Source organism: Corvus cornix, chromosome 18, assembly GCF_000738735.6.
Source record: "Corvus cornix cornix isolate S_Up_H32 chromosome 18, ASM73873v5, whole genome shotgun sequence".
Taxonomy (NCBI): domain Eukaryota; kingdom Metazoa; phylum Chordata; class Aves; order Passeriformes; family Corvidae; genus Corvus; species Corvus cornix.
The window spans coordinates 3,311,746-3,333,345 of NC_046347.1; the positions used below are offsets into that span (position 1 = coordinate 3,311,746).

General features: G+C 47.2%; 2 protein-coding genes across 2 annotated transcripts in view; one reads left to right on the top strand and one right to left on the bottom strand.

Annotated features, from left to right (window-relative positions):
* Window positions 1–9,211, top strand: part of OGFOD3 (2-oxoglutarate and iron dependent oxygenase domain containing 3) — a 44,409-nt gene extending 35,198 nt beyond the window's left edge. Inside the window, exon 9 of the mRNA XM_039562114.1 lies at window positions 8,158–9,211. Coding sequence (XP_039418048.1) covers window positions 8,158–8,213 — 56 coding nt within the window. The 3' untranslated portion in view covers window positions 8,214–9,211. The remainder of the gene's footprint in view (window positions 1–8,157) is intronic.
* Window positions 3,889–21,013, bottom strand: LOC104695657 (urotensin-2 receptor-like). The gene is made up of 2 exons (XM_019291927.3): window positions 19,865–21,013; window positions 3,889–4,491 (listed from the first exon to the last, which is right to left on the bottom strand). Exon 1 carries the CDS (start codon window positions 21,011–21,013, stop codon window positions 19,916–19,918), a length of 1,098 nt encoding a protein of 365 aa, XP_019147472.2. The 3' UTR covers window positions 3,889–4,491; window positions 19,865–19,915.
* Between the last annotated feature and the right edge of the window lie 587 nt (window positions 21,014–21,600).

Sequence of the window (21,600 nt, forward strand, 5' to 3'; positions counted from 1 at the left end):
AAAGGAAGTGGCACTCCTGGAGCTGCCCTCTATCAAATCCTGCTCAACAAGATCATCTCAGGCCGTGAAGGAAATCTCAGCTCATCTCCTCTTGGATTTTCATCTTTTGAAGATCCTATGTCTTGCAATAACTCCTGCACATGGTGCATCTCTTGCTGGGAACGCTCAGATGGACATTGAGAAATAAAATCAAGCTGGTGTCTTTTGGAGTCTCTAAGCCTCAGTAATCTGGTCAATATGATGACTGTCACTGGTAATTTGCTGGGATATTGTGCACAGCCCATGGTAGGAGGGCTCTTCTTTGGAAAGAAATACAGTAATTTGATGTATGTTTTAGTGCCACTGAGATTCTTCTATTTAAAGCTTCAATATCCAGACTCCTAAAAGCAATGCCTAGATCTAGGGAGAATTTAAATGGCAAATGAGGAAGTAAAATGCAATCTAAAAGTTTCTGAAGGTAGCCTCCAGCAGGAAGCAGTAATTGCAGAAGGCTGATGTGCCTGGGGCAGAGTGGAAGTAGAATTCACTGCTTATTAGGAACAAACTTGGTTTAATTTATTTTAGACCACTTAAATACCCTGAATAATTTCCAGATAATGACAGATAATTCTGAATTTGAAATATTTTCATTTCTGCCCCTTTCTGAGGCTCAGCTGCCTGTTGCTACTGGGAACTGCAGGGCTCTGGATTCCTGGAACTCTGATTACTCCAAGGGCAGGATTTGTTCAAGTAGCGTAAGTCTGATGCCAAGCTGCTGCAGAGAAGTGCTCTTAATTGAACAGGGGCAATGACAGAATGTGGCTTGATGTGTCCCAGTTGTGTGAGACCTTTGTAAAGAGCCCTTGTACTTAAAAGTAAAAAAAGGTCAGGACTTGTGCAGTGTGTACTGGGTCTCAGTCCTGATGTTAAAATTACAGCTTTGCACCTGAAAGCAGACTCGTAACAAGGATCTGGGAATGCTGATTTGTATTTTGAAGGGAAATTACTTGTAAGGAAAGGGAAAGGCTGCTGGTGTGAAAAGTCCCAGAGTAAAACAGAAAATGCAGCAGGAGAGCAAGCCAGATTCGACTCCCTACAATGAGATTGAGTGAAGCCTCCTGAGGATTTCTGTGAAGTTGTACTACTTTTAAAACCATATTTCCATTCAAATGTTTTGTGGAATATCAGGAGCTTTTGAAAAATTGGCAAGTATGTGGTCAGTCCTGTAATATGCATTAAATTTTAATTTTTTGTCCCGTGATTCTAGGAACTCTAGATGGACTTCTTAGCATTTCTTGTGTATAACATTTTCATTGTGTAAGCAGTTGTGGAATCATCGTGGCTTTTAATTCCCTGTGAGTCAACTGAAGGTTTGGGGAGGTACATTTATGTTGAGATTTTCCTGAATATGTATCATCTGCCTGAAATATTCTGTGCTCCATCTCGATCAATTTCAAGTCCAGAAATGTTTACAAGGATACCCTATTTAAAAAAAAAGATTTTAATTTGGATTTATAGCAGAAATTTAGCTTCATGTCTTACTTATTTTTAAGGTCTAAGCTGGGTGCTTTAGGAGGCTGTAGCACATAATAATGTGCACGCTGAAATAAATGTAGCTGAAAAGGCATTGATGATGACTGTGCTGTCAAGGAAATCAGGTTTTGTTTCTTCAGTTGCATCTCTTAGTATTGAATTTCTCTTTCACAGCTTTCCCTTCCCCAGTAAATGAAGATGGCATTGTTTTTAATGTAAGAGCTCCTCGTGTTCCTTCTGCATCCCGATATCCTTACACAGTGTTTGCAGGGGAATTGGTTCTTTCTAACCTGCTCTTGGGGAGCTTTGTGCAGTATTTTTGTCTTGTCTGAATTCTAGGAGTAAAACCAGGATATGCTGCTGGAGGTCAGGTCAGAGTGGGGAGGAATAAATACAACCAATCTCCCTTCTCCAAGAGAAAAAAAAGAGAAGAAAAAAAATCCCAACTCCTGTCTTTCCTTTTTGAGTCTCTTGTGTGGCAATCCAAGCAAACACTCCAGGAGCAGCAGCAGAGTTATTTCCTTTCTGAGCTGCAGGTGGCTCTGGCACATGTGGATTGTCTCAGCCTGGGAAAATCCAGCAAAGGCACCATCCTGGAGTGGTGGGAATCCTCTGCTGAGTGTCCACTGCTCCTTGTGAAACACCCTGGAAAGCTGTAGCTCTGCTGTGCTTTGGGTCTTGTGAACATTCGTAGGAAGCTGAAAGCTCATTTTACATCACTGGCTGAACCCTGCTTCCAGCTCTCTCTTACTGATTGTTAATTTATCCTCAAAGTATCTGTGTGGCCATTTTTTATCTTCTGTGAGTGTCGGTGGCTTTGTACTGAAGTTTTTCAGGGGGGACTGTGCACAGGAAATAACTGTCCAGTTTCCCAAGTACACACCTCTGAGTGTGTCCATCATCTCCCCTCAAATCACTTATTTCACCTCTCACTTCTGTCCCAGCACACCTCAGCCTTGACCTGTAGCAAGTACTGACTCTGCATTATTTATTCATTGACTGGCTGGCTAGCACTGCAGAGCAGGCTTTTTCCTCTGATCCTTTTAGCCCACGTGGGGTATTAATCTTTATGAAGGATTTCTAACTCAATTTTTGAGATTTTTCATTCTTCAGCATTCGTTTTTTTCCAAATACTCCTATTTTTCTTCTAACAGAGGCACTGTCCATATTTGGACCAACACCCTTTATTTCAGAGATACTTACTTCCATCTTGCCTGTTTTCCTGTAAAGCTGAAATAATGACAAGGTGGGGATCAGTGTTGCCTGCTGTTGAGCATTCTTGTCTTTCATCATACTTCATGGACAACGAGTAGGGAATTTTGAAACAGATACTAAAGAGAGCAGGTCAGACCTTGGGATCACAAGAAGAAATGCCTTGCTGGAATAGTTCTTACTCTGGAATCAATAAAGCAGCCTGGATGCACCATGTCCTTTATTTTTGTAACATTTGGATGCACTTAAATAAAAACATCTTGGTTTACTGCTGGATAATCCTGAGGCTGTCCAAGGAATCCAGTCTGGGTGAATCCATGAGCTGCCAGGTCAGGTTTATTGTTCGTAATGAACTGCATGAAACCTTCCCCTTTTTGAAGGAAATATTCTATTTTTGGAGAGAAGCTGAGATTTGTGGAGCATTCATGTTACTTGTTTCTGGGAATTTCTTGTAATAGGCTTCCAGTGTTCAAAAAAGCTCATTTTAGACCGGGATACCCTTCATATTTTTCTATTAACAAGCCACAGTAGCCCCTCCACCCCCCAAAAAAGCCCCAACTGGGTTCCTGGGCCATGATTTTTCTGTTCAGACACCTTGAGGATTTGTCTCTTTCTTGTTCCTCAGTTTACACAGTTATTTTAAGTTATTGACATAGATGCCTAGACACTTTGCTGCTGACTCCACAGAAAAAAAATCTCGCTGTTTTCCTTTGAGAGAGCTTTTCCCTGCCAGGGGAAGGTCTCTGGGTGGGTTCCTACCTTGGAGGTGACCTCCTCAGCATATTAACTTGCCAGCCAGACCATTAAATCTTGTGGGAATAAACAAAGGCAGGTCCTAATGGAGTCACTCTGCATGTCTCGGCTCTGGCTGGTGGTTTCTTCCATTCCTTCTAGCAGGCAGATGTGTTTATTTCTGATTTATGTTACTGAAGAGTAGACGTGTTCTGGGAGTCCTCCCTGCATGATGGGGTTTTAATTGTGGTTCACTGAATAACCTCGTAAAAAGAAGGCTGCATTTTACCAGGTGATTCAAAACTTACAAGGCTGCTGTGAAGTCAGACAAACTCTAAGCCCATTTAGTCCCTGCACTTCTCAACACAAAAGACATGAGAGAAGTGATCTTGCACTTGGATTATTTCTACTATGGGCCATATTCTACTATTTCTACTATGGGCCATAAATGGGTGTTTTTCTTTGTTTCTTTATTTCAAAGGAAAATAGGAATTAATCTGAGAGTCACTCCTTTCCACGGGGATGAATATGATCAAAATAAACTTTGACTAGGAGGAAAAAAGCAATACTACTGAGTCAGCCAAGCAGAGGGGGAAGTTCAGTTTAAGATGGTGTTAGGCAGAGAGCAGCTACAGGAGACTTCTCCCACACTGATGTGTCCGTGTCAATTTGAACTGACATTTTTTCCTCCTCCTCACTCTGCTTTATTGTTTCATTAGGAGATCAGACAACTGGAAACTGAGAGCTTCCAGGTAGCAAAGCTCTTAAAACCTTTTATAAAATTTTCAATAGGACCTCTTGATAACCATTTGCTTCAGCTATTTACCCTGTCCATCTTCTGTTTGAATTAATAATGAACAGTGAACATGCTAAAATAAGTTAAGTGATGCTACATCCACCTATTTAAAAAATGATGAATTATGCTTTCTTCTGCATTTATCTTGTGTATCAAATGGGCATTTTTTAAAGTGATGGTGTCCTCCATGCATAGCTTGTGTCTGTTGCAGCTTTTCTGGAACTGGGCAGAATTTAGACCTGTAAATAAGAAATAATCCAAGAAGAAATTAAAACTGAATTAATAAATATACAGAAGTGTATAGAAAGTTTCCCCTTGGGAAAAAAAAAAAAAGGGGGTTTGAAATATTTGTAGGTTTTGGAACTGTAAGAAAAACCAAAGTTTTATTGATTTATTAATCCTTTAGTGGGGCTGTAGGGAATCTGCACCTGCTCTTCAGTACTCTCCACTCAGGTTGCACTCTACTTTTACAAGTTTGCACAGTATTTAGAAATCCAGTCCTCTTCCTGCCTGTTTTCCCTTTCTAGGTACTCATTTTCATGGAGATCTTGGCCCATTCAGACCACGAGCAGGAAAAAATCTCCTTTCTCTGGTGCAAGAGATGAATGCCTGTGGGTTTCTCAGGAAGGCAGTTCCCAGCTCGAGCAGTGCCCATCACTGGGAGGTGATGAGGACTCTCACTCCTCACATTTAGCAGTGCCTTGAAGCCTTCCCCTTTCAGCCTGCTGCCTCTGAGCCTTTTGCTCTCAACAGCTGCAACTTGAGACCTCTTGACTTTGTTTTCTAAATGCCTTTAGCACCTCCAGATGGCCGTGAGTCAGTGAATTCCAGCGTGCTGCAGAAATGATCGCTTTCTGCTCAAGTTAAACACGTTTTGACTCCGTTGCTAATTTTCTACTTAGGCTTTGGAGCAGACTGCTAAAACTTGTCCTCTTCCTGATCATTCTCCTTAAATGAACGACTTCAGCCATAAAGCACGCACAAAAGGGCAGTAATCAAAAACCTTTCCATAGCTGAGTTGTACAGGGAGATATTTCTGAGATGTTCAGGTCTGAATTAATGATTCTGTCCTCTGGTCAGGCTAGGTTTATGATTTGCAGGATCTGGGCAAGGCAGAAGTGAAGGTGTTTGATGGCCCAGCTCCCCTGGAGTGGGAGGTGTAATGATTCTGTAATTGTGCTGCACTGGTAAGGGTTCCTGTGTTAAATTTACAAACGTGGCAAGGTCATTAGGAACAGCAACAGCCTCTTGTTAGACCATATGACAGAACAAAAAACCAGAAATCTTTGAGCCTTAAAGCCTTGTTTATAATGAATGAAATTGAGTGAATGCATCAGTGAATCAATTAACTTAAAAAGCAGCTATCATTGTCTGCCTGTCCCCTGACCAGGGTTAGTGACCCTTGGTTTTATTTCCTTCTGGCTGGGATGGATGTGCAGGGGATGGATGTGGAGCTGGGAGAAGGTTCAGTCACTGCCTGCTCTAGACATCCACAGCTTCCTCCTACGAGCTGCTGAGGGCTTCTCTGGACTATGGAGGAGACAAAGGGTATTCCAAATCTTTTAAATTAATAAGATTTTAGTTCTCTAATAGCAACACCTGCTTGCTGAATGCATTCTGAGTAGTCCAGCTGCACCAGACTGTATCACTTAGGAGACATGGATTTTCCAGTTGTGTCCAAGGCCCTGGAAGGGGAGGACAACCTTGTGTACATCTGAGCCAGCTTTAGTCATGGAGCATGCCAGGGGTTCACGTTTGCATCAGTGTGACAAGTAAAATCTGTCTAAATTAAAAGCCTTGAAATTGAGAAAATATTGTTTTGTTGGGAAGAACACAGGTGTGGAAAGAATGCTTGGCTTAATGAGCTTATCTAATTTCTGTCTCCCTTGTAAGTACTAGCCTCAAGTTCTTTTTAGAGATAATAGCCAACAATGCTTCCTAACCACACAGGATTTACCATTCCTAAACAGCTAAAAAGCTGAAACTAATCACAACTATGAAAACTCCATAAAACTGAACATTTTGCAACATTGCTGTGTTGAAACTGGGCGCTCCCTCTGGACTGGGCACGGGCTGGAGCCAGTCCTTGGCAGGAATTTGTGCAAGTGCCTCAGGTGCCACAAATACTTTGTATTTCTGCGAAATAACTTTCAGGTGGTTATTACTATCCTTGAGGTTTTTCTAGTCTTTCTCCTCCCTGTGGACTGTGCCTGTGCACATCTGAGAGCAGGGGAAGGTTCCTGCCAGGGAGGTACCACCAGCCTGCAGACCCCCCCCCACCCCATGTCCCAGGGGAGCTCCCAGGGTGCCCTGTCTCCTCTCTGGAGACAGCTACTCTAAACACTGGGGATGGTGTTTATCCTCAGGGCCAGGGCTCCATCAATTTGTGCAGTTTATGTCGGGAAGAGACAGTAAAACTGGTGCTTACAAGAATTCTGACTGCACCCGCTCCAGACATGAAGACCCTCGTGTCGCCCGGCCCTGCACGAGGTGGGCGGTGGGGACCACCCCAGGAGGAGGTTTGGGGTGTGGAGAGGGCTGGAGGGTTTGCTCTGGCTCTCAGTCCAAAAGGCAGTGAGCAGCTGGGATGGGGAGGACACATCTGGACACTCCAAGGAGGTGGTGGTAGAAGGGGAGTCTCCATGGGGGGGTTGGGAGAGGATATTTGGGCTCTTTTTGGGACTCAGCAACACATTGCAGGTGATGGGAAGGGTGAGACCTCCTGCTGCTGAAGAGGTGCTGGGAAGGAGCAAATGCTAAATCTGGGTGACACTGAGTGCTGAATGGCAAGGTCTGACATCCCAAATGACCCTTGATAGGGATTGAAATCCCATGGATACACAGGATGGGGAAAGGTAAAAGGAACTGCTGTCCCAGGGACTTCAGCAGAGGGTGGGATCCCTTTGCAAGCAGAGACTGAAACAGCTGTTTGGAGACATTTCACCTCGTATGGAGGGTTGAGATCAGTCTGAGCACTTCTCCAGCCATTCTCTGCTGCCAGGACCCTGTACTTACTGACTTTTTCCAGCTTCTTGGGTAAGGAAAGGAGGCTGCTGGGAGAGCAGTGCCCTGGCGTGCCATGCAAAGGTGCTTTGGCAGGGGCACTTAGCAGGAAGGAAGGACCCTGACAGCTTTGCTGTCATCCTCTTGCCAGCACAGGACCTCCAAAATCCAGCAGGAAACAGGGGAACAGAGGCAGTGTGTGGCTGCCTCAGTGGCCTCCATCCACAGAAACCTGGGAGGTGCCCACTGGGAAGTCACTGCCTGGTGAAAGGCAGCAGCTGCTTTACTGAGGTGCTGTTTAATTGTTTTGCTAAAGCAGCTGCCTCTGCCTTATTAATTTAGAAGAAATTACTGACTGAAGAGAAAATTCTAGCTTGTACTTTAACTTGATTTTTTTTTCCTTTGGGGCAATGAGAGACTATCCCATAACACTTCTCTGCTTGAAATCACAAGATCTCTTGGAGATCTGCCTTATGCCTTGCCCTCTTGTTAAAAAAAGGGGATACTTAAAATCAGCTGGAGTCCACCAGGAGCTTCACCTTCTCAGCAGCCCAGACTCAGAATGGGTGAGCTCTGTTAATTTAGAGCAGTTTGACAAAATATTCAGTTGAGGACCCAGCGGAGTACTCCAGGAATTATCATTCCAGGTCATTTGTCCTGCCTGTGTGAGAGTTACAACTCTTGACAGATTTGGATTCCATTTCATTTCATTCACCAATTTTGTATCCATGGGTAACAGCAGAACTGATGTGGCTCTGCACTGCTGCAAGGAGGCTGTCAAGGTTTTCAGGTTTTAAAATCAACCTGCTTTGATGACTCTTCTGTTCTGCAGCATTTACTTTACAGAGTTTGCCCTGAAAAAACCTGTTTAAAAATTACTTTCCTTTTTTTTTTTGCAACAGTTGAACTGAAAGCAAGACAGAAGAAGTTCAAGGATGCCTTTGTAAAAGACTGGTGATCTTGCCAGAGATACAAGATCTGGCTTGTTCTTGTCTTCTCCCTTGCAGAAGAAATAAGTTTACTTAGTCCTGAAGTGTGTTGGGAAGGATGAGGTTCAGAACAGACTCTTCCTTCCTTCCTTCCTACAGGACTGGAGGAGCCACGACCTCCTGGAGGCTTTGAACATTTGTCACTTTGGAAGTGCAAAGGAGATAAATCTGCCTGTGCTCAGTAAGGGTTTCAGGGCTTTTCTTTTTCTTTTCTCTCATTTATGAACATCTGCCACTGACTTCCATGCTGGGAGGAAGGTCCCCTTTCCATTAGGATGTGCCAGCTGATGGCCACATCCCATGGGCAGCAGTAGTTACACCCCACTGACCGTGCATGAAGAATGTAATGTATTAAAATAATCTAGAACAAACTATAAAAACACTTAAACAACAAGCCCAAAGCAAAATAATTATTTTACATCTACTAACTCATTGTTTAAAATGAAGTTATACTCATCTTGAGTGAAATGCTGCTTCCCATTTAAGTCCATCCTTCAAAATTCTTCCCAAAAGTCCTCAAACACAACCTTTTTGGTTACGAGGCTGCCTGAATTCACACACAGACACTTGACATTCTTTGGGCAACAGTGAAGACATGAAAGGAAGCTGGAAACCCCTTTTTGTCTCAAGCACTGCCTTAAAGACTCCCCACAGCTTCTGGAAGTCAGTCCAGGCTCTAGAAAGCATCCTCTGGATGCTAAACCTGCTTTCTAAGCCTTAAATTACCAAACCCCTCAAACAGAAGAAACACGTGGCCAGCAAATGTGTGGGACCAGCTGCAACTCAAAAAACATCAAGGGCTCAACAGATTTTCTGCTGCTCACACTGCCTGGGCTCTGTTAAGCACTCAGGCTTTGCTCCTCTGTCTGTAATGTCTGGTTTTGACACTGGATGAGAGTTTGGCCTCAAAAGTACCTGAGCAGCTACAGGTGAGTTGTTTTTAATTAAACATCTTGCTGGAGACTGATGGAAGCTTCAGAGAGACCTTAATGCAAGTGGAGCCAAATGTGGGAGGGTCTGAGCTGGGAGGGAACAAGGTCCAAAGGTTTTCAAATCTGGGGAAGGTGAGCTCTGTTTTGGAAGGCTAAATTTAGCAGTGATTAAACGAGCTCTTAATTAACCAAATATTCCTCCTGCTTGCCTTTCCAAATTACTCAATAACTGAACAATTATAATGAGCTCAGCAAGTAATTACTCTCCGTTCCTTGCCAACTGCAGCCTTGGAACCCACCAGCTGTTAATGTGCTGGGAAATGAAGTCCATCAAGTGTGAGTCAAATAACTGAAAACTGAACAGGAAAAAGCCCCCCCAGGTTTCCAGGCACTGTAAGGAAAGCTGCTCCCCCATGCTGAGCCCCTGAGTGTCCCTCCCAGACTGAAGATCCATCATGAAGATGATGAGCATGGGTTGGAGCTGCAGGACTCTGTTTTCATAGGTGCTCTGGCAGGGATATAAGCGTTCCTCATGGTTATTCTGCCTCACGAGGCTCTACAGAGCCTCCCTGGGGGCTAATGGGCATCTCTAGACGGGGGAAGCCACTGCCCCACTCACTGACCAGAAAGGAGAGGGCAGAAATAAAGCCCAAACCCTCTGAGAACACAAGATTTTTCCCTGTTGCAGCAGAGTAAAAGTCACTGGGATTATGAATTTGGCCATTTACTGGCCTGAGTTTAACTGATATGTTAAACAAGAACAAGCTCAAGTGCACGGAATAATTTAAAAATTAGATTAGATTTGAAGATGCTTCACATGCACTCCTTTTCACGCCCATCAGTTTTATCAGCTCAGCTGCCTGGGGGTAGGCAGGGAACCTGATCAGGACAAGAAATAATTACTTTTGTCTCGACTGGGAAAAAAAACCAACCCTCAACCCTATAAAGTAAAATGACTTAATTTTTTTAAAATTACAAAACTGCAAAGACAGATATACCAGCCTCAGTGAGGGGACAGAGGAGGTGGAAGGTGGAGGAGCAGCAAAGGAAAAGCTTTGTAAATCATCCTCCTGTCTGTGCAGACATAACTTCTCAAATGGAGCTGAAGGATTTGCTGATAGAGTCACAGTTGCAGGAACATTCCCACTTTCTGATTAGGTTGTGGAAGTCAGTAGAGGCTTCTCCCTTCTCGGTGGGCAACCTAAAACAGCTCTGAAATCCAAGAGGTAAGAAATGTCCCCAAAGCCTTGAAACTCTCACTGGGGTATCACAGAACGTGGTGTGTGGTGGCTTTAGCTGTGGAGCAAAGCCAGGGTGGAAGCAGAGTCCCTGGGAGAGGTTACAGCTTATTGCTGAGGAGGAAATGTGACACAAAGAAGGGACAGAACACGCAGGGACAGAAAAATAAACCCCATAAGGTTAAAGTAAGAACAGCAAAGACAGCAACATGGAAAAACCAAACATGTTCCTGCTGAACGTACAACCCAAACATCACGTTTGATCCATGATCTTTCCGCTCAAGCTCCTCTCAGCACAGGCAGGGGATTCCATCTTTGCTGAGCAGTGGGAATGCACGTTGTGAAGGCAGGCCCTGGCATGGGGTCTGTAATTATACACAGCTCCTCCACAGGCTGAGTCTCAAACACACACCTCGAGCTCTCCAGAGATAAACATTTACTGAAGAATGTGACAGAAGACAAAAATGTCCATTGAGATGCTGGTTTGATGCCTTTTTTCGAGCTCTAAGCTAACGTGCTCATGCCAGCGAGCTTCTCTATTTCTTCCCTTGCCCTGACACTCCCAGAGGGGCAGGGACATCCCATTCCTGCTGCCCCATGCTGCCTCTGGGACTCCTCACCCTGCACTGTGAGGGTCTGGAGTGGAGTTGGAGGCTCCTGTAGAGACCAGGTTTGCTTGTGAGCACAGCAAAGAGGGCAGGAAGGGAGGAGGGCTTGCAAGAGAGGAGGCTGGGACTCGGCTGCCTCTGGAAGGGGCATGTGGCTGTCAGAGCAAGGGCTGGTTCTGCACAAGGGTGCTGGCACGAGGGGAAATGTCCCCAAACCAGGAGTGTGGGGATGTGCTCTGCCCCTCAGGTGCCCATCTCCTCCCCCTGCATTCCCCACAGCAGCTGTAAAGCCTGATTTCCAGAGGCAGCATGGAGATGATGCAGCATTGCCTTCCTCAGGCTCCTCTCAGCCTAAAGCCATTTCTCTGTGCTCTCATTAATGAGTGATTCAGGGTGACACATCAACGATTTCACATTTGGGTTTTGCAGGGAGTGTGGCTGTCAAAGCCCTTCTCCCCACAGCTGAGGTCACTCTCATGCTGTGAGATTCACAGGCCCCTCTGGGACTGTGAACACAAGAACTGGAATTGGGGCATATGAACACTTTCCCCATACCATGAAGTTACAGGTTTAAAGATTTTTATTGTCTTTTATTGGACTAAACCCAAAAATTCATACTTTTTTTTCCCTGAATAACAGAGATAGATACTGAATACCCCAGAACACACAATGCTTAGGAGAGAAAATATTCTCTTATGTGGATGGAAGTAAAAGCCCAAGTGATGCTCTAGCCCCATCCTCGTCACTCCACTGTGGTCCCTCCCCTCTTAAATCTGCAAGGAGCTTTTCACTCTAACACTGGGCACTGCAGGATGTGGGGCTTCACTTTCTCATCTGGTCTAAAAGAAGCTGCTGCAAGGGTTGAACCAATGCTTTGAAGTTTGAGGGACATTTTCCATAATAAACTCGCCATTGTATTAAGAAAACCCAACACGTGACAGCAGCCAAGCAAAGTTAGCCCGTTGTTATTTCCTCTGCTTTTGTTGTTGGGAATTAATTGTGCTGTGCCTCAGGCAGGCAGAGGTTCCTCGACATACTTAATCATTCTAAAAGGATGCCGACAGCAAAATGACAGGGAAGTTCTGTTGTGTTTAGCAGTCAGTAATGAGTGTTGGGATAATTCTTTCTATCCAGCCTCCTCTGCACAGATATCGTGCTCTTAGAGCAGGCTGAGGCACAGGCTCTGCCTTTACCTCCACTGATCCCAGTGCCCCCAAGCCCATAATGTGGGGAGGAGGCTCCCAGGAGGTAAAGAAGAGATTCTGCTTCCTTGCCTATCTCCTCCTATTGTTTGTCACAGAGGAGGGGCTTTAAAGAGGGTATTGATGCACTGAAACGATGGTGTTTTTGATCAGGAGGCTCATTCCAGTTGTGATCCCAGCCGGGCACAGCTGCCAAGGCTGGGGGTGAAGGAGCATCTTCACTGCCCAGCTGCCATAAATCAATAGCAGAGAGGTTCTGGTCGACAAACATTTCCTCTGCCTGACCATGAATAGCTACCCTGAACCCTAAGTTCCCCCTACAAGGAGACATTTTCCCTTTCGTCCATAGCATCTCTCATCCAGCGACCCCAAAACCTGTCCCACACACCAGTGACACCTTACAACACCTGCACAGACACTGGAAATAGCACTGCTGTTTTCTAGGCACTTCATGAACAGCAGCCAAGACCAAGTGACCTCCCTGAGGTAATTTTCCAGGAGGATTCAGGACTTCTGAGCTGCCCCATTTCAGTGAATCCCTCTGCTCAGCTCCCACACTGTGGAGCCCTGCTTCCACAGGCAGCTCCAGCATCAAACCCGTGTAAATCTCTCCTGGCTTTCATTCACTGGCTTGTTCTAAGCCTGCCTGAGCTATCAACAGCCCAGGTGTTTTCGGGGTAGAGGTCTCTGAACCCCCAGCAGCAGATGATGTGAAGGAAGGTAAATTCATCACCTGGCTGCAGGGCACGGTGCAGGCAGGGGCTGCAGACTCCTCGAGTATTCCTGCTACCAGCCCTTTGCCTGGACACTGCCCAGGGGCAGAAAGCTGCTTTCAAAAAGTGGTGGCTGGAGGTAACTGCGGCTCTGGCTGATTTTATAACCATGCCATTTCTGTAAAATACTGCCTTCTATGGTGTTAAATGAAAGGGAAAAAAACATCAGTTACAAAGAACAAGGAGAAACTCGATTTAAACCTGTGGGGTTACTGGGATTTTGAGCAGTGCAATGCTGGGGCTGGCTGCCAGCCCATGCTCCCCAAAGGGAGGGTGCTGTGGGAGCCTGGCACAGGAGCTGGTGCTGCTTCCTTGCCATGCCCACTTTGTCTGGTGGGACCTGCATCTCCCAGGAGGTTTAGGTGTCCTCTCTGCACGTGTCAAGGGTGCTGCTGTCTCTCCCCTTTCAGCATTACTACACTACAGTTAATTTACCTGCTCCATTCTTGCAGATTTTCACAAGATAGGTTCAATGTACCCAAGAATAATTGCTCTGTAGTGCCTTTTCCTGGGAGGCTTCTTGCAAGAGGCAGCCTTGTGCTTCTCAAATGTCAAGCTGATATTTAAAAGAATAACAGAGGTAGAAGGCTGTGAGTTTGATGGACGTCCCTGGCTTGCAGGAGCACACAGATGAAGGGGTAACTGTCTCTAACAGGCTGTGTTTATGGACACACCACATTTAGCTTCAGGAATCTCCCTTGCTTTGTTTGGATGGAATCATGTTTGGTTCTAGTTAAGAATTCAGGAGCTGAATTCAAGATCCTAACAGCAATGCACAAGGAAAGACTAACAGCATCTCAGAGAGATTGGCCAAAACAAGCTGGAACAAACTTGTCAGATTTTACTTCTCCAGCATTAGCATGGCTTTGGTTTTAGAACTGTTCCCTGTGCCAAGCATGGCTGATACTGCTGGTGCTTTGTGCACAAATTTATTTACTGCTTTCCTTCCAGATATCCTGATGGAGGAGTCTGGGTGGGATCTTCCACAGTATTGAAGTCCAGCCTTTTTTAATAAATGCTTTAATGAATGCTTTTTAACTCTTCACCTCATCTCTCAATGTAGAAGTATTCCTAGTGCTTACCAAAATGTTTCATTTAAATTAAAATTTATATTATAAATGAAGAGAAGCAGAGAAGCAGAGCCCAAATGCCAGAAGACTTCTACAGGATTCATTTCTCCCTTTCCTTTTTTAATTCTCCCTTTCTTGGGTGGGGGACCAAAGTAAAACGATGCAGCAGTTTTGCTTTGGTAAATTCCATTGGGGGCATTTTCTTTGGGGACAAGATGGCTCCAGTTGTGACCACAGATCACAAAGCTCAGTTCTGACCACTCAAACTTGTTGAACTGAAATTAGTCTCCCCCAAAGGTGATATATGCCATACCAGAAACTCAGTGTGGGCAGAAAGCTGCATTCCTGAGCAGAAATGTTTTTGATTAAAAACCCCCCTTCTGATATATGTCCCATTTAGGATTTTAATATACCTATATTTAGTATAATATTAACATATTAATAATTTTTTTCAGTGTTGGGTGTCTGACAGAAGCTTGTTGCATCCCAGAGGTTTGGCTGGGAGGAGTTCTTCCATCTGCCTTCACAAAGCTCAGCCTGAGCCACCCAACCCCTCCCAACACTTTGCCACCAACTGACTGCATCCTTTCTCCCTGCTGTGCTTTAGATCCATTCCCAAACAAGGGCAAGAATCTTCTATAATGCTAATAAAAATAACTCTACTGGGTGCTTACACCCTGCAAGGCTGTGGCTACTCTTTTGAAGGCAAAGCAATATATTTCTCATAAGCCACAGTAATTAACTCAGCATCTCTATTCCCTGGAAAAAAACTAGAAAGTAACAGCAAACCCCAATATTATCAGGCAGAAAAACCCCAGCTGGGCTAAACTGGAGTTAGTCACCAGCTCTGGGTGTTTCTGTGGGTGCAGGCTGGGAGGATGCTGTGCAAAATGACAGGAATGAAGTTAGTCTAGGTTTGGCATGGGAAGAAACGTGGGAGAGGAAAGTTAACTCTTGGAGTGGGTTTTTCTCTTCTCTTCCCCTCCAGTAATGTTCTATTTTAAGGTATAAAATCCTCTTACATTGTGCCGTGATTTTGGGCAACCTCTGTGTTTTAAAGCCTAGAAATAAAAAGCAAATTTCCTTCCCGAGACCTCGGGATGGGAACTTGGTGCTGCCACCAGAGGGACTCCAAAAAGCGACGGAAAAGCCGAGTGTCCTCAAACCAGGCAAACTTCCTGGCAAAGCTTTTTGGCTTCTCGGGGCTGCTCTGAGGATTTCTCTACGTTTTCTGCACCCAGGGCTTGAGGGCTGGGCTCTGATACGAGCTTTATGTTGTCTCTTCTCTCATAATCCTGCTGATTATGAATAGATTAGAATAGATTAGAATAGATTAGAATAGATTAGAATAGATTATGAGCTCAGTCCCCCTGCCAGTTCCCCCCAGTTAATCCAGCTGTGCATCTTGCAGCTCCAGGTACAAAATGCCCTCTCTTTCGCTGGCTTCCCTGGTGTTCAGTCACACACTAAGCACCAAACCTGACTGCTGAAATAGGAGTTCAAAAGTTACTGATTTGCTTGCACTCGTGATGGAATTGCAATGTGGGGCTTTTGAGCATTTATTGCAAATTTGTTTTTCAAAAATGGAGAGAAAGATGACTAAAAAAAAGTGACTGAAGGTAAAGGCTGCAAAAATGCCGTAAGGCTCAGGTGGTTTCTCCTGTGTCTGGTGAAAACAAATACTCTCATTTGCCCCACAAAGGAGTGATCTTGGTCTTTTCAAGTAAAAGTGGAAAAATTGCCATGGCTACAGCAGCTCCCATCTGAGGACATCCCACCATAAAGGAAGGCTATGTTTCAGGATGAAACTACTTTCCTTTCCCAGTCTGGGTTGGGTTTTTGCATTATAAACCCCTAAATCCCAAAGGGTACTGGAAAAAAATCTCTAGTGAGTGAACTATTTTCTTTCTTGTAAAGCACGTATGGAGTTGTGCAGTGACAGCCTCTGGCCCAACAAGAAAAGGCTGCTGCCTTTCCTAAAATTCCCATTTCCCATGTTTCTGAAGAAACATGTGTCACTGAACCTGCAGCAACATTCCATTTAAAATAAAAAACACCCAAAGCATTAAGAACCACAGGATTACAATGATTTAGGAATGACAGGTGACCCTAGGGTACACAGAACTTGATTTCCTGGAATGTAAAATAGCCAAAGTAAAATTGTTTTAAAGGAACTCTCCACATGTTGTTTTTCAGTTATAGCCCCACTGACTTCCCTGTTGTTATTCAGCCCTGGCCTGAGATGCTTCAGATTTACCTGGAGTGACACCAGTCATAGAATTTGCAAAGTTCCATCATCCAGATTCTGGTTATCTCAATTTTCACACACTTCTGTAACCTCTGTGGCTGGGGACACAAGATGGTTTTAATCTCATGGCTTTGGGAATCCCAACTCTTCCTTTTCACTGCTGAGGACAGGTGAGAACGCCTTCATGTAGAAAATAGCCTGAGCTCCCTTACAGCAGGTGTGCACAGCCTGCACACAGGGAGATGTGCTTAGAAATGCTGAGATCCCAACCCCAAACCTCCCCAAAATCCTCTGGGGGAGAGCAGGTAAAGCTATCCCTCATAGGTAACCTAAAGGTTGTGTCAACCCCTGACAGGGCTCTGTGCTCTAGACAGGCAGAGCATTCCCCTTCCCAAGGGAGCTACCCGATTAATTTGGTTTTGTTCTTTAAGGAAGATCCATGAGGACAGTCCCCTCATTCCCAAACACCAAGAGGACACCAAGAGCACACCAAGAGGAGTCAAGGCTTGCCCAGCCAACAGGAACTCAGCTAAAACATCGGCTCCAGCAGGATATTTATGAAGTGGATCAAACCTACTGACTTTTGGCAGTTTAACACATCCTGGCTGAAAAACCTGAGGAGTGACAAATAGAACAGAGCCACAGAACGGTTTGGGTAGGTTTGGGTTGGAAGGGACCTTGAAGATCATCCAGTTACAACCCCCCAGCCTCAGATACCTTCCACTGTCCCAGGCTGCTCCAAGCCCCGTCCAACCTGGCCTTGGGCACTGCCAGGGATCCAGGGGCAGCCACAGCTCCTCTGGGCACCCTGTGCCAGGGCCTGCCCACCCTCACAGGGAACAATTCCTTCCCAATATCCCATCTAACCCTGCCCTCTGTCACTTTGAAGCCATTCCCCCTTGTCTTGTCACTCCAGGCCCTTGTCCAAGGTCCCTGTCCAGCTCTCCTGGAGCCCCTTTAGGCCCTGGAAGGGGCTCTGAGCTCTCCCTGGAGCCTTCTCCTCTCCAGGTGAACATTCCCAGCTCTCCCAGCCTGGCTCCAGAGCAGAGGGGCTCCAGCCCTTGGAGCATCTCCGTGGCCTCCTCTGGACTCCCTCCAGCACCTCCACGTCCTTCTGATGTTGGAGACCCCAGATTTGGATGCAGCACTGCAGGCTGGGTTCACCAGAGTGGAGTAGGGGGGAGAATCACCTTCCTTGGCCAGCTGGGCACCCTTTTTTTGAAATATCCAGTATTTTGCCTTTCATCTGGACGCTCCTCCATCAACTCTTTGATATTTAATGCTCCCACCACATGGCACAGGAAGCACAGCCACTACACACTGCTGGTGCCACTGAGCAGAGTAACAGAATCTCTTCAGGGGACTGAGAGGTGTCTTGAGAAGTGTGTCCCAAATGAGCCCCTTCTGTTTGTTTATCCCCACATTGAGGTTACAGCTGAAGACCCCTCTTGCTCTGCATTTTCACCCTTTTATTTTATGCAGAACTCCTTTTCAGCTTCCCCCTTGTATTAACAAATATGATTTCAGGCTGTTCAGCTTTTTAACTTTTAAAAATACAAAGCAAAGTCCCTAAAACTCATTTTGATCCCTCTCCAGCTCACGGGATGCAGCCATGCCTGGCTCTGCCAGGACTTCTGTGCAGACACACCTTGCACATGACATTCACACTCCCACCTTCTGAGTGCAGTCTTACCTTTTTTATTCTTACATGGGAGTGACTTCCAGCCTCGGAAATGGGAACCAAAGGAAAAGTAACAATGGCTTTACAATTAATAATTAAAAAATCAATTAGTTCCTGAAAAGTTGTTCTGAAAAACTGCTGAATCCTGTTCTCCTTGCCAATTCCCAACACGAATTGTGTGTTAGCCCCCCTGTTTCATAAGGAATGGACAACATTAGGACTACTTAAGACAACCAGCTTGGAGTCTATGCAACACTGGAATATGACAAAGTGATCACCAGAGTTTCAAATACAGTCCTGTGGTTAAAAGTAATATAGGCGAGGTGAGTTACTCATTCCCCTGCTCCCCAAAAAGCATCCCAAGAGAATGCCTGACTCCAGCACAGGAACACCTTCATCCAACTTGTGTATTTTTCTGTTAGTTGAGTGCCTAAAATCCAGCATGTCTCTGTGCCTGCTCTCTGCTCCCAGCCCTGTCTGTGGTGTTGGCACTTTGTGTCTCTGCTTTAGCACAAACACACCCCAAAGTTTGGTGTGGGACATGAGAGCATCACCCAAGGACACGGGAATGCAGCAGCACTGCAGGGCTGGAGTGGGACTCTGCTCAGGCAGGCAGGGGTTGGAATAAGTAATAAAAAAGTGGAAATGACAGTTCCTGATGCTGCTGCTGCTTCTGAACTCCCTGGGCATCACCAGCTGCTGACAAGAGTTTGTGCAACTCGTACAGTGCTTTTCTTATCCCCAGAGTCTGTCCCAGAAGAAGAAAGAGGAATATTGACCCCAACTTCATCCCCACAGGTGGGAACTGCAGCATCTGCCCAGATAGATACATCCCCCTGAGCTGGGTGAAGAGACCAGGCGAGGGGAAGGCTGAGGATGGTCCATTTTTAATAAGCATTTATTTATAAACTGACACTTTACAGTTGTTTAAGTGCTTACAGGCATCTCCAAGATCTGTGGTGGAGGCTTACTGTGAGATGCCAAGCAGGGAGAAAATGAGCAGAATACATTGAGGCAAAAAGGTTTTGATCAAATATAATGAAAAAATTTGTCTCTTTTATGATGACTTTCATGATATAGGATTCAGTCATTTTTCTTAGAGCCTCAGGTCTTTGAGTCATAGGATTATAAATAATTTTTTATTTCTTCCAAGGTAAATTTTCAGGTTTTTCAAGCTCTGTTGACTGTTAAGAAAGGGACCAACTTTTTAAAGAAAAAAAAATCAGTGGCAAATTCAAACCACCTTAGGTAGAAACCTTAAAAAATTACAAGGGTTTTTTTTTTTAGGTGATCCTGTGGTTTCTGACAGCTTACCTTGTGGTTTTTGAATGCTCGGAATTCAAAGTGCTGCTGCAATGAATTTAAAAATAGAGACTTTAAGCTTGATATAACAGTAGTGCACCGTAATGTAACAGGAAATAGGAAAAGGGGCTTAGAGGTCTCTTTACACACTCCAGAAACAGACAACGGTAACACACAGGGCAAACACAAGGCTGGCAGCTCAGTTAAGTGATACCAATTTCAGATTTCTGCAGCTCTGACCCAGCTGTAGCCCAAAGGCAGCACTGAGAAACCACACGGGAGAAACGTGTGTGTGGAGCCGGAGCCGAAACTCGGCCAAGCGTGAAAACAGTTTGTGGCAGAACTGAACAGAGCATCCACCTCATCTTCTGCACCCAAAACCCTGCAGGATTTGTCCTGAGTGGCTGCTGGCTCCTGGCAGGACCCCCCCAACAGCCCTCAGCCAGATGGAAATTAAGCCTCATCTCACAGCATTTGGATTCACACAGCTTCTTGCCCCTCGCTAGAGAGAGCACCAGAAATGAGTTTTTAGGACCCTTCAGGGCTAGGGGGTCCCAAAGCCCTACCTTGGCCGGACGCTCTGCTGGTCCTGGTGTGTCCGGAGTGCCTCCTCTTCCTCACTTGTCCTTGAGAGTGGCCATGCCCAGCGCCTCCGAGCTGTAGTCGTACTGGTTGCTGGAGGACATGGACCGTCCCCAGGAGCACTGCAGGTTGGAGCCCCTCTTGCGGAAGGAGGAGGTGAACCTGTAGAAGTTGCGGTGCCTGTTGCGCAGGTACTCCCGGTAGTTTTTGGTGAGCAGGGTGTAGAGGAAGGGGTTGATGCAGCTGTTGCTGTAGGTCAGGCAGGTCACCAGATAGTTAATGCACTTCTGGGTTTGGGTGGTGAGCTGCAGGGAGCTGCTGTAGAGGCGCACCAGCTGCCAGATCCAAAACGGCAGGAAGCAGGCCCAGAAGACCAGCACGATGCTGAAAATCATGATGAGGACCTTCTGCCGGGGGGATCTCTTGCTCTTCTCCTTGTGCGGGGGGTTCCTCTGGGACTCCAGGTAGGTCCTGGCCAGGCGTGTATAGAGGAAGCCGATGATGATCCCCGGGGCCATGATGCTGGTGCTGAAGAGCACGGTCAGGTAGGTCCGGTAGGCATCCACGCTCCAGGTGGGCGCACACATCCTCTTCACCTTGCCCTCCGCCTTGCCCCCCTCGGTCAGCGTGACCATCAGCATCATGGGCAGCGTGAGCAGCAGCGACACCGACCAGACAGCCCCCGCCGTGACCTTCCGGTAGCCCCGCGACCGCTTCAGGGTGTCCAGGGGCCGGGTGACGGCCAGGTAGCGCTCGGTGCACATGAGGGTGAGGGTGAAGATGCTGGCGTGCATGGTGAGCAGGTCCAGGCTGAGCAGGATGCGGCACCCCAGGTCCCCGAAGTACCAGTCCTGGGCCAGATAGGTGCAGACGATGAAGGGGATGGTGGAGAGGTAGAGCAGGTCGGCCAGCGCCAGGCTGACGATGGAGCTGTACATGGGGGCGGCGCAGCGCGCCGAGTGGCACATCACCACCAGCGTGTAGACATTGCCGGCCACCCCGGCCACGTACATCACCGACAGCACCGTCCCGAAGGCCGAGGGGATGAGCAGGGGGCCGCCCCCGGGGGCACCCCCGCCGCCCGACGCCGCCGTCCCGTTGCCCCCCGCCGCCGCCGTCCCGTTGGGCTCCATGGGCGGCGGCGGCGGCCCCGGCACCGTCGCACCGGCCCCGGAGCTCCCGGCCCCGGCGGCGGCCGCTCCGCCCCCCGCGGGAGGCAGGGCGGTACCGGGCTGCCCTCGGGGGAAGGGCCGCCCCCGCCCCGCCGGGGCTCCCCCGCTCCGCGCCCGCAGCGACCGCGGGGACCCCCCCGAACCCCGCCCGTGCGGGGCTGGCAGGTGCCGTGCGGGGCCGCTCTCAGCCCGGGAGGGGACCCTGCAGAGAACGGCTCCTCGAGCCGGGAATGGGGTTCCCCGAGCCGGGAACGGAGCTCTCCCCGCCGGGAACAGAGCTCCCCGAGCGGGAACGGAGCTCTCCCCGCTGGGAACGGCGCTCTCCCCGCCGGGAATGGCGCTCTCCCCGCCGGGAACGGAGCTCTCCCCGCCGGGAACGGAGCTCCCCGAGCGGGAACGGAGCTCTCCCCGCCGGGAACGGAGCTCCCCGAGCCCGGGACGGGATTCTCCCTTCCGAGAGCGGGGCTCCCCGAGCCGGGAGCGGGTCCGGAGCGCCCCCGCGCCCCCGCGGAACGAGCCCCGCCGGGCAGCGTCAGCCTAAGGGCGCT

Coding starts and splice junctions, on each gene's coding strand:
- LOC104695657 (XM_019291927.3), bottom strand. CDS start 21,013: ATGGAGCCCAACGGGACGGCGGCGGCGGGGGGCAACGGGACGGCGGCG.